The 12,790-nt window shown below is 41.6% G+C and overlaps 1 protein-coding gene across 1 annotated transcript in view; it reads right to left on the bottom strand.

Moving 5' to 3' along the window:
- The window catches only part of MPZL1 (myelin protein zero like 1), a 29,184-nt gene that overhangs the window by 4,126 nt on the left and 12,268 nt on the right, over window positions 1-12,790 (bottom strand). The window contains exons 2-5 of the mRNA XM_075197371.1: window positions 11,553-11,719; window positions 11,085-11,298; window positions 8,905-9,040; window positions 4,489-4,594 (exon numbers count right to left, since the gene is read on the bottom strand). Coding sequence (XP_075053472.1) covers window positions 4,489-4,594; window positions 8,905-9,040; window positions 11,085-11,298; window positions 11,553-11,719 — 623 coding nt within the window. The remainder of the gene's footprint in view (window positions 1-4,488; window positions 4,595-8,904; window positions 9,041-11,084; window positions 11,299-11,552; window positions 11,720-12,790) is intronic.

The following is a 12,790-nucleotide window of genomic DNA, read 5'->3' as shown; positions in this document are numbered from 1 at the left end:
TCAAAACAGCAGATTTTATCCAGTAGATAATCACCTGAAATATTTGACTAGGATATCAACATATATACTACACAGACAGGTTTATGAAAAGTCTTCTTGACACCTAAGCTTACATAGGAAGTTCCTCTTCTATACCATTTTAATGGGTATATTCAATTGGCGGCCATGTGGCTCAAAGAAATCGCAGGTAAGTGCGGTAGGAATCTCCGCTCATTTCTCCTGCCAGCACATCGGCACCAGGTGTCTACATGGACACTTCGAAAACACCTTGTGCCAAATGGAATCCCCCCCCCCATGACAGTCTTCTGCAGTAGAAGAGATTCACATAACTGACTTCCCCGTCTGCCCATTAAAATCAAGGATGGCTGAGGGAATTGGTCCACTGTGCAAACAGATCAGACAAAACCAGCAAGTACAATGGTCGGTATTAGCCAGACGCATCTCTGACCTGCAGTGATACTACACAAACTCCAGCAACTGGACAGGATGAAAATGCTGCTATGGACCAACTCCAACAATGTTCTCTCATCATTTAACAAACAGGAAACGTAGAACAAACACACAAAACCCATCAGGTTCAAACAATATTGCCCACTATCCAGCTCCTAAACTATGGAGCCATCTCCAAAATTTGAAAGGAACTCTGAAAATACCCCCAACTTAATGATTCCCATTAAGAGGATGACAAATATGCCTGAGATTGTGTGCGACATGTTTACGACCAGTTTTGGGGTTAACTGAGATATTTTGACCACCGCACAAGACCCCTGTGGATCTGGACAAACACATAAATGTTACAGGTACACATAGGGTTATTTATAGAACACAATCCATTAAGAATGTAGTAGTAATTATCAGCTCCACCCAACAGGACCGCATAGAGAATTGTAATATAAGTGGACAAACAATGCCGTCAATGCAAAACTTTTACAAAACGTCCTTGACTGTGATGTCAGTTTGGCTGCAGAGATTTGCTACTTCCTTGGCTGGGACAGTTGCGTTGTATCAGGGATGGATAACACAGGCGGCTGCTTGGAGATCCATGTGACTTTTAGTCTGAGCACAGATGGAATTAATAATCATCTGTAACGTCAAGCACATGTAGCACTAAATGTCCGTCTAGACACTGCCCAAGGACACACTGGCGCTGCCTCGTTAAAGAGACTCTCACACATTGGCAAATACGGAGATCTACCCATGTTAACCTGTATTTCATGTACACATGGAACACGCACTCTGTGATCACTCATGTCCCAAAGTATTGTTTCCCAACGTTTCCCATTAATGAATACTGGGGCGTTCTGAAGTCATACAGGTCCTTACTATAAACATACTGGGAATAAGCCAAATCTACATCCTCTGTAGGAGAACAAGGACACAACTCTAGGTCATGTACCGTAGAACACGACCATAGTAAAAATGACCCTCTCTCTCACCTACATTTGGGACAAGTTGGGTCAGTGCCCTTGCCACAGCTATGTATTCTAAAGAGTGTGTTAGGTACAGTGTGTGTAAGATACATATCTATACTTGCTGGAATCTAACATGGTGGCATCGTGGGCATATCTCAACATATAATGCCAATCGTCATCTGGTAAGTGCTTCATATGTGTGTATATTAAATAGATATTAAATGTTTGTGAACCTCTTTGTGTAAGAAATAACTACTAAAGCATTGATAAATTTAGGAATGTCCCAGCTAGACTGCGCCCCCCTTTCCAAATTCTATAACATTTAATTCAGCTTGTTCAACGTGTAACTGCAAATATATATGGAACGCGGTGCATCTTGCGCTTTTGGTGGTTGCGAGTTACCCAGTCTGCGGCTTCGCCAGGAGACTTTAAATACGCAACCTGACTGCGTTCGCCAGAACTCGGGAGTCTGGCCTGAAACAGCATTGAATAAGGGGATTGAAGATACCTTAGTTTCCTCTTGACCGGGGCAAACTGGACTCTACTCCTCTGCGTGTCCACAGGAAAATCCAAAAAGACAGCAGCGGTTCTGTTGTTCAAATTTCAGCGGACCCTCCTGTCTGGCTAACGTGGGTACAACGTGTCTGATCTTATAGTGTAGAAACTTGGCACTAAGTGTGTTTACCTCCCGATACAGGAGATTCTGGACTTTCCACAGCAAACATTTTGCCAGACAGCATTCAGGACTGGACTCTCTAGCCCGTTCCAGTAGTCCCATGAACCAGATGTGTCATTCAAAGTCTTTCTAGAGTAGGTGATTTTTGGTTTGAATTTTCTCCTCTCACGGGGGTGCAGTGTTATCCTCCAGCAGAGGAAATCCTGTGTTCCTCCTCCGCAGCTCGGTTTCTCATTATTATTATTATTTAAAAAAAAAAAAAGATTGTACGTCATAAGTGACACATCCTCCCCAATTTCACCTGTCAGTGTTTTCCCAAGCAATTATCCCAGGACTTGTAATACCTAATTTACTCCATATTCTTAAAATAAATTGATTGAGTTAAATGCCTGGCTTCCTCCTCCTTTCCGTGCTTTGGAAAAGCCTCTAATACTACCATGCTAATGTTATTAAAATACTACAAAATCATACATTTGGTCCCCTATATACTCCATTACACTTTAATATGGAGGCGCTTTTCATATCTATTAATTTACCTTTTCATTAATGCCAAAGATGTATTTACTCTTGCCTCATACAGTGATGGGAGAGTCTGAAAAGTGCAGATAATTCTCCCATACACACCAACAACAGACTTGGTACTAATAGCAGCTTGCACTGTGATACGGAATCTCCACCACTCAGGAAATCCCTGGTGAGGTCATCATGAGGTCACTGGGATCCCCTGCATACTGCTGCCAATATATGCATTCACTCCATGAGAACTTGGGTACAACAATGGCGGCGAGTGTACAGCAGTCATAGAAAACTGTCACCACCAAGCCCTGGAGCCCACCTCCATTAAGTTATTTTACTGCGGCAGAGCAGCAAGCGGTCAGTATAAATGTGGTAATTGTTTAGTGAGAACCTCGATACACTGAGTAGAAGCAGTGATGAATACCAAGAAAGAGAACAGTCTGCTGAACAAAACTGTGGAGAATGTCACTAGTTCAGTCACCAACCAACCGGCCGTTCCTCAATTTAATAACCTCGTGGATACATGCAATGCTTTACGCAATATATATGTTGTATAATCCCAGCTGCTAGAGCTCTGCTCTCTTCAAGGAGTTACCCACCTTCAGATGACATTAGCTTGTACACACCCTCTTGCAACTTTTGCTAAAATAATTTTATTTATCTTTTAGGCCTCTCTTGCTTTTTTTAGATCTTTACATCGGACAGATTGTTTCCGAGCAGCTTTGCGTTGTATCACAGGACAACTGTGTCTAGAACAGAGCACAGCAGAGTTTTGTAGTACCCCACGGCAGGGCAGTAATTATGTCGGGGCTCAGGACAAGCCACCACACAGGGCATAAACTTGAGGGTGGCGCTTGCTCAGATGTGAGGAGCGACACGGGGCCGCTGACTGGCACAGTGACAATGCAATTTGAGTTCTATTAAATGCCAGACCTACTAAATTAATGCTGGGGCTCGCTGCAGAAATTTTAATGCTATTAAACTGGATATTTACTGGTTATGGAAAATAGGCCTATTTAATAAATGTGAATTAACGTCAGAGCTGGTGGGGCTGGCTGAGGGGGAAGGAGGCCCGTTTATTAAACATAAACACTTACTTTAATTTCAGGATGATTTTATATTGGCATGGTTGGGGGGAGACCTAGATCGTTCAACTTATTGCTCAGCTTTCCAAGAGGTGAATAGTAACAACTCTCTGTTTTAAACTGGACCCCAACATTCCAGGATCCGGCCAATCAGTAACTGAGCTCAAGACACCAGCAGCAGCACTAGGTAGTGAAGGCTGCAAGAACAGGTAGGAGAGAGCAGTACAGTCCTCCAACTGTTGCCAATCTGGCGGGAAAGTTTTAGTTTTGCTGGAATGGCCACGGTCTCTGGACTTGGTCCCGATTATCCTGCTCCGCACTGCTTTGCTAGGGAAGGGTGGAGCTGCATGCACTTACCAGTGATGCACACTGCATTTCCAGCGGGTTTGAGGAGAAAGGGCCGAGGTGAAGCACAGGGATAATCACACCCTTCCACGCTGACCAAATGATCAGTAAGATGACTAAACTTGAGGAATGTGTGGAGTCTGGAGAGGGAGGAGGTTGAGGTATCACACCCCTACAGTAGATGGTATTTACAATCACTCTTACCAATGGGGAAGGGGGGGGGAGGGGGAGGGGAGACAGCGCTCTCTCTCAACAGGGCACTTAAATGCCTAGTTATGGCTCTGTCCCTCAGTGAGGAAAATAACCATCCCGCCGATAACCACTGTCTGAAAAAGTATAGACACAGTAAAGTACTTTCTAAAAGTTGCAGAGGTACATGTGCAAGCCAGTAAGTCAAAGTCTTCCGAACGTGGGAAATCCTTTTACCAGGTTATCACTTTTACTAAACATTTACCTGTACAGTTCCAGAGGGAACGTTGGTTACCAAAGCCTCAGCGTCAGAGGGAGACTTGCGTGGCGGCTGCTTAACGGGCGACATCAAGCTTTCCGTCGTGCTGCAGCTGCCCCCAGCAGGAAGCAAGTACAGGTGCATTGGAGCGTATACCATTCGACAGGTGGACAAGAAGTCAGACCACAAGAGGTGACAGAGAGGAAATGATTGTTGAAGAACAAACAAAAGGCAAAAGCAGAAGAAAAAAAAAAAAAAAGAAAAGAAAGGGGGAAGGGAAGAAGTAAAACACAAAAATAAAACAAATGATGAAATAATGAGCAACAAATAATGGTCAAACAAATCACAAAATGGATTTCACAGGACTGGGGAATGTGAACATAACACAGAATAAGCATTTAGTCACAGGATGTGGAGAAGAGCGCAGCACACCACTAAGCAGCAGAAACTAGGACCCCCAACTACAATGGGTAGAAACCTTCACCTGCAAGTTATGATCCTTGTTATAGTCTATAAACTAATGTGTAGAAGAAACAGTCTGCTGTAATTACGGCAAGAATCACATGAGATTCACCTGCCAAGTGTCTCATTTGAAAAACTAATTTATGTGCAAGCACCTTGACTGACACCTGAGTGAGCGGACTTCAGCCGTTTCACCAAAGCAGAGAAAATTGCCGTTTGCGGTGTGTATGGGCGATGCAGCTACACAACTACTAGATTGTGCTCTACGATTTCTGCTGGTCAAGTTTATGCCACAGGGAGGTCCCCATGAAGCGGAGAAAAGCTGGTGCTGGAGCCCTGTTCAGAGTTGCTCATCTCCCTTCTGACACCCACTCCAAGGACCCCCCCCCCTGAATGACAGCAGCCCCTGCTGTGCAGTGGAATGGTGACAACAACTAAAAGAACTACCCCTACCCAAAACTAATTATAGAGACCCCATGTCTGGGATCCCCAGCAGTGCTTCTGCTCTCTAAACATTTAAGTGGAGATATTAACCAGGTTATGGCAGAGAAAATATCTACTGGCAGATAAAGCGTAGTTAGCGGTTTCACATTGGTTAGTAGATATCTCAGCGATACTACTTAGTGTCTAACTTACATCTCTAATTAAGAGCAATGTACTCTTCAAACACCTTTAGTTCTAGGTCTCTCAGTTCCCCACATTACTAAGCGCACAAAACACACATTAGGGAACAAGAGTTCTACTAGTGAAGGCTACAATACGCAACAGGAAGACAAGACGTTAAAACGTTAGTGCGGCTCGCCAGGGACAGGAAGCGGTCGGAGGAATAAGCACACACAGAAGATATGAAGTACCAGCCTCCCGAGTTACCATGAGAGAAAACGCAGCCGTAGAGTCAAATACACCAGTTATATCGTCTTAATCCATCGTCTAGATCCTAAATCGTGTCTGCAAGGGAGAGCGAGAGACTGGCATCGTGTCCAGGCAGAGGAGAGGAGAGAAAACCCCATGCAAACTTCAATAGGATTAATTGTATTATTTGAGCGGTTTTAAGTGATTTATAAAAGATAGAAAAAAGGCATCAAGCCATGCAAGTAATGAGAACAGAGGAGGAGATCACAGGTCATTGCCTCCATAGATCCCTTTCTGTACAATATATAAGCTAACATGTACCCCTAATGTAAATTATAAAGACATTAGAGGTCAACGTTGATCCTGCATCCTATAGACGTAAAGGCTGAATAGGTTCCTACCAATATCTAATCACATTAAAGGTCATGTTATTTCTTATACAGTGCCAACATTGATCACATTATGCATATAGGTTACTAGACAAATGATGTAGGAACTCCTGTAAATCTGTGTATAAATGGTGAATTCTGATTCATTCCAGCCTTCTGTAAATTACCCCAGATATTACAAGACACTTTGTATTTCTATAGCCTATATAAAATAACTTACTTCTGTTTTTTCCATGAACTATGATTTGAACATACATATAATTTTCAGCAGTGAATGCATTATCCCATATCTAACACCAATTATATAACATGCAAAATAAAAAGAACCTATTTTAATGGCCTGTGTGTAGCTTTTATTTGCTTCCCCCCCCCCCAGGAGCAGAAATGTAGGGGCATTTATAAAAAAAAGTTGCCCTGAAGTTTTGTGCAAAAACAGTTTAACAGAAAAATGCCCGATCATTTTTAAAAACTTACACTGACACGCAATAGCGTGGTGACGGAATAGGATAACCTACACTAGTTTTCAAAACCAAATGTAGAATATTTTGGGAGAAATCCAACATTTTTATATTTGGATTGCAACTACTGAAGTTTAAGGACAGCTGAGCACTGATAAAGTAACTAAATGTGCTTTTCTGAAACAATTTTCTGCGAGTGTCATATAATGAAGGAACAGTCCAAAACAAGACTCTGATACAGTCTGGAACGGCATGTTTTAAGAATATCTCTGCATCAGTGACAACAAACCAGTGCATCATCTGGGATTAATCAGGGCACCCTAATGTAAACTAGTGCCCATGGACATAACCAATCTGCTGAACACTTTTCGAAGATAAAAAATGACAGCTAGATTCTGATTGGCTGCTGTGAACAATCGCCCCTCACATATATTCAGGCCTGGAATAAATATACTAAATTGTACAGTGGAAGACGGACAACATATAACGCCACTACAATCAAACCGCAAAGCATATCAATGGTTTCATTAAATCACATAGTCAAACAAGAACTGCATTTAGTAGAGGGGCAGCAATCCGTTATTCTGGCTAGGGGTAAAAACACCTAAATTGGAAGATGTGCATGCTGCAACTCAGATTACATTCATGTGAAGAGATTCTTCATCACTCAAATCCACACTGCATAGAAACATTACACAACACACTTCTTAATACTTACGGAAAGTCTAGATGGGACAGATTAAGGGTTAAAACACAATTATTTATGTTCTTTATTTGCCCAAATTCTGTCACAAAAGATAAAGATGCAATCCCATATAAAATAAACAGTCTATTTTTTTCTTTAAATAGCAAGAACCTTTTAAGCTTGCATCTGATAGTCAGGTTTCTTAGCCGTCCTACAAGTCTCTCTGGTAGTTACAAAGTATGGCTGCCAGTCACACACAGGCTCAAAGCTCAGCATGTCATGTGATAGCAGAGGGAGAGGGGGGGGGGGAGGGGTGTACAGAGCTCAGAGGCATTCCAAAGCTCCTCTGCTCACTAAATCATGTGACTGTGGTTGCCATGGTAGTCCATGACGAATCAGAATTACAAATCATTATTAGCAGCCTGAAGAGTAAATGGTGAATATAAACTTTCCGCTAATGTTTTCATCAGATTTTAAGAGGAAAACCTCCTCTCAGACAATTCTATCTTCTAGGCAGACATTTATTTTTATTAGATATGGCAACATACAAGCTCAGGTATATGCATTGAATAAAGCCGTGTCTGCAGATGTCATCAATGTTTATATGACAACAGACAAGGCAACATACAAATGCAGCACACAGGTCAATATCTCTAAACAAAATTTAGTTTTTTTAAACAACGTCCTGTAAACTAGAAGAGTTACGTTCTCTCAGCCCCGTTTACAGGTTGTCACTTTTGTCAGGATCCTGCTTACACACCTGTAACGCTTGGATAATATTTTCTAACCTGCCTACAATCAGTGCGTTAAGGAAATCCTTATGTTTTGCTTTCAACAAGCGCACGTCAGAGGAAGAGAAAAACAAGCACCACACGAAAGTCACAATCCACATGCAAACACTGTTACACAGCACCGCCAGTGCTGAGCCGCTAACCTTTAACCTGAAGACAGGCAACGTTTGATTAACGATAATAGGGGCTCAGCCATTCCTGGAACGCCAGGGACTACCAGTCCCTGATCTAATCTTTGTGACCTAGTCAGACCGGACTTGTCGGCTGTTCTGTAAATGCTAAAAGAAATCACCAACATGAGAAGAAAAGTATTGCTGGATTGTAGATGTCAGACAGCACCAGGTTTACTGCAAACCTGAACAGGAAGTGTAACATCAGCAACGAATGAAACGTGTGTATAGAGATAATCAGTGCAATAAGTACGTTCATTCACAGAACACAACGTGTGCTATTTCCTAGGCTATAACCTATACTCCAAACATCAGTGTGTGTCCCACAATTATAACGCTCTCTATAACTGCAGCATTGGTATTGCTTTTCTCCTTCTTGAGAACACAATGCAGGAACGTGAACACATCTGTATAGATGAATTGTGACGTACTACGGCATGAGCCATATTACAGCGTTCTACTGAAAGGTATAGAAAGGTTATTTTTAATTGCTGGAAATCTAGATACAAACGGTATCTACAGTCCATAAACGGTGCCCAGGGAGTTTTATCAGGGTACAGTTACGGGTCTTTGAAGTGGGAGCGTAATGCTAAAGTATTCGACATAGTACCTTACCCAGAGTAATCCTTTCTAGACCTTTTCTTCTTTGTGATCACCACTGCAGACACAATGATGGTAATCAGGAGGATGCCGCCAATTGCTGCACATATTATACCAACCAGGAATGGTACGTTGGACACTGGGAGATTCTCTGGAAGACAAAAGACACGGTCACACGCAATGCAAGTCATTATAATGCTTCATTATCATTTAGATCACCATATGGGCTCTTAAAAATGACACATTCCTCTCATTTGAAACAAGACCAAGGGGGGCAAATGTATCAAGCTGAGAGTTTTCCAGCGGGTTTGAAAGGTGGAGATGTTGCCTATAGCAACCAATCAGATTCTAGCTACCAGAGTAGAATGTACTACATAAATGATAGCTAGAATCTGATTAGTTTTTCAAACCTGCCGGAAAACTCTCAGCTTGATACATTTACCCCCAGGCTTTTGCATGCACTTGATAATGACTTCTTTAAATGAATAATAATTATGAGTAGTTTGCTAAGCCATGCCAAAATTAGACAAGGAGCAAAACTGCTGAAAACCTGCAGTAAGTATTACAGTGTTGTGCTATTAAGCGATTTCACACTCGTCTGAATTACTTGTCAAAAGTGTGATTAATAGACAACCGCTGCTACGACTGCACTTAAGACATCTTAAGAACGCAGATTGTTGCATCTTTGGTCTGTCTAACCCAGTGTTGGCTGACCTGTGACACTCCAGGTGTTGTGAAACTACAAGTCCCAGCATGCTTTGCCAATATATAGCAGCTTATTGCTGGAAGGGTATGCTGGGACTTGTAGTTTCACAACATCTGGAGTGTCACAGGTTAGCCAACACTGGTCTAACCCTTCTTAAATCTGGCAGTATTAATGCAACTGCCTCTGTCACAGAAATCACTTTATCGCTATTTTAACAAGCACTGAAACGGTTTCACCTGGAACCAAGTTCACATCCTTAAAATAGACGTGACCCTAAAGCCAGTAAAATGAAGAGAGGCTCTAATGTCTATTGGCCAGGGACAGAAAGATTTTGCCTTTACAGAGGAAATCATTCAGTGCTTAAAATTGATGGACTTATCGGAGAGCCCAGTTTGAATGCCAGTGTCTGCTCTAAGCACGACTGTGTTACATGAAAATAAGACATGAAGATAGAGGAATGTACCCCTTATCTTGCAGCATTATGAACATGCCTTATCCTGATGGGATGTTTCACAGTCATGAACGTATGCGATTACTCCCCCACAGTATAATAACAAGAATGTAATGTAAAAATGTGAATGCAGAAATAACTGGAGATAAAACGACCCAGTAACGTACGACTCACACTAGAGATGGAATTACTGGACTGTGAGTAAGGAAGGACGCACTTAGATCACTGGGATAAACACTATGATGAGCACTTGATGTTACAAAGCCACACAAAAGTGCAGGTACAAAGTATTTCCTGCTGATATTTATAGTCTATGAATCATATGTGGTTGGGAAAAAAAAAAAAATCATACATCTTTGCCTATGCAAAACTACTGTATATTTATATATATATAAAGCTGTTGTTTTTTTATTTTAAATTAAATGTTGCTTTCCCATTTACACCTTATATGCCGACATCCAGATATAAATTGTTTACATGAAATATCATTTACCTATTAAGCCAATAGAGGGCTATTACTGCATGCGGCTTACCGACTAAAAAGGATTCACTTGGTAAAAAAATGTCATTGTAATGTATATGCTTCAATTGTACACTGACATTATTGTAAGAAAGGAGGTCAAATGTTTTAAAAAAAATAAAAATAATGCACATACGGGCTGTTTAATACATGTAATTTAATTTTCAGAGGTTAAAAACCATTATATATAAAACAGAGCATAAAATATACACTCAGTAATTGCTTTCACAGCTTTCTTCTAATATATAAGTAGATTGGTGGAGCAGAGCAAAGAGCGAAAGATAAAAAGCACAGTTCTCCTATATACAATGGAGGCTGCCAATCTTTATTCTAATCCAGCCTATCACTGGTTCCTAGGGACTTGGTTGGTCATCGGAACACTGCCCATCACCGGCCAATGATTGCAGCTTCTGTGGTCACATGCTGGCTATGTCACATGGAGCCTTTTACCATATGGCTCACTAAAATCATTGTACAGGTGCTGCCGTAACAGTTTCTCACTCACACCAATCACTCACCTTTCTCCACAACCCGGAGTTTAATGTCCTTGTAAGAACCCACAATGTCAGGGGGATTGAGGACTTGACAGGAATAGGTGCCATTGTCCCTAAAATTGATCTTTTCTATCGTGATGGACGTATCCCTCTTATTGAGGTCCCCGGCCCAGGTGATCCGGTCTTTAAAGGGGCCATCCTTCGCTGGGTAGGACTTTCCACCAGTATAATGAAAAACCTAAAAGTAATGGAGGACACAGTACAATCAATAATGCTAAAATGTTTCTTCTGTATTCCGGTTTAAACTTAAAAATGCAGATTACCCCAATGTGCTTAGGCCTGAAGGTACTCAATATATTTTCCATATAAAACGTATACAGAGACACCCTAAATACAGGCTGCCAGTGGTACTACAGGAATATTATATTAGACAAGTATCTAACTCAGGACTCTTCATAATAAAAATTAAGCAGGAGCAGAAACCGGTCTTACCGAGCTCTTTTTTGATCCAGACGCCTCCCCTGTGTAGCTCCATGTGACAGACGTTGAGGTACCGGTCACCTCTGTTGACTTGAAGGTGCAGGACAGTTTGGCGTTTGTGCCATTCTCAACAAATACCTCCTCCGGCGCGTAAACCTCCACCGCGCTGGCATGGTGCACTGTGCGAGGAGAGAGAAGATGCGGTTTATAAGAGAACCTACACACAGCACAGTGTAGGTTAATAGTCCATCAAATACTGAACGCTTAGCAACAGAAAACCAAGCATAAATCAGGACAATATAACTATAAGAGGAAATAACTGCAGACATATAGTGTTGTGGATTGTATTTATTTGCATGAGATATAGCAGAATTTGATTTATGTGCAATAAGGCTTGCCCACACGGGCTTTTTAAAGCATTTTCATTTTATTTCTTATTTGTACGGCGCCCTGGAAATGGCAAAATTAAGCAGACTTTTTCACCATGAGAAGTATTGTTTTTAAAACATAAATTAATTTAGATTTGTTCTTTTATAAAGTTACCCAAATTGAAATGCACTCCCAGGACTAATGCAGCAGAGAGAGAAAATACATTAACACTTTAAAGGTGCATTTAACAACATGCGTATATATCTATCTGCTCTCTCGGTACTGTCTGCCTAAAGCACAAGATAATACAATTCTATTCTGCCTCTCATCTGATACCCTGGAGCTAAGGAAGGTAACACATCCATTGTTGAAAACATAAAACACTTTATAGTATGGGAACGGTTACACATAAAAGGTGTGGTCCTTTACAGTGGAAATCTTCCTATGGTGTCTCCATGGTTAAATACCCATAATAAATGTATATGCGGCAGAGCTACGAGGAGCAGGGAGATGCTAAACACATTCTATGCAGGAATACACGGAATGATCACTGTATGACCAGGAAGTTTTATAGGTCAATTTCACCAAACTTCACCCAAATCTACAAATGGAAACCCACAGACACTAAATGCTCCACTCACATTGAGGCATTAACAGGTACACCCGTAAACACGATTGGAAGAGAAACACTATAGGCCTGTATGAATGGCAACCTTAGACAAACAAACCCCTGAAAGGCCTAAAAGCCATCTGCCCGACCATAGACCAGCTGAATGCGACCAGATTAGGCAATGAGCTTGTCAGCAGGCGTGTGGGCATCTAATGCACCAATAACCCAAGATGCAAACAGATTCCAAAACAAAAAGCACTCTCGGAGATGG

Source organism: Mixophyes fleayi, chromosome 2 (genome assembly GCF_038048845.1).
Source record: "Mixophyes fleayi isolate aMixFle1 chromosome 2, aMixFle1.hap1, whole genome shotgun sequence".
Taxonomy (NCBI): domain Eukaryota; kingdom Metazoa; phylum Chordata; class Amphibia; order Anura; family Limnodynastidae; genus Mixophyes; species Mixophyes fleayi.
The sequence above is the reverse complement of the archived record's forward strand: the minus strand, read 5'-3'. Positions and strand labels throughout refer to the sequence as shown.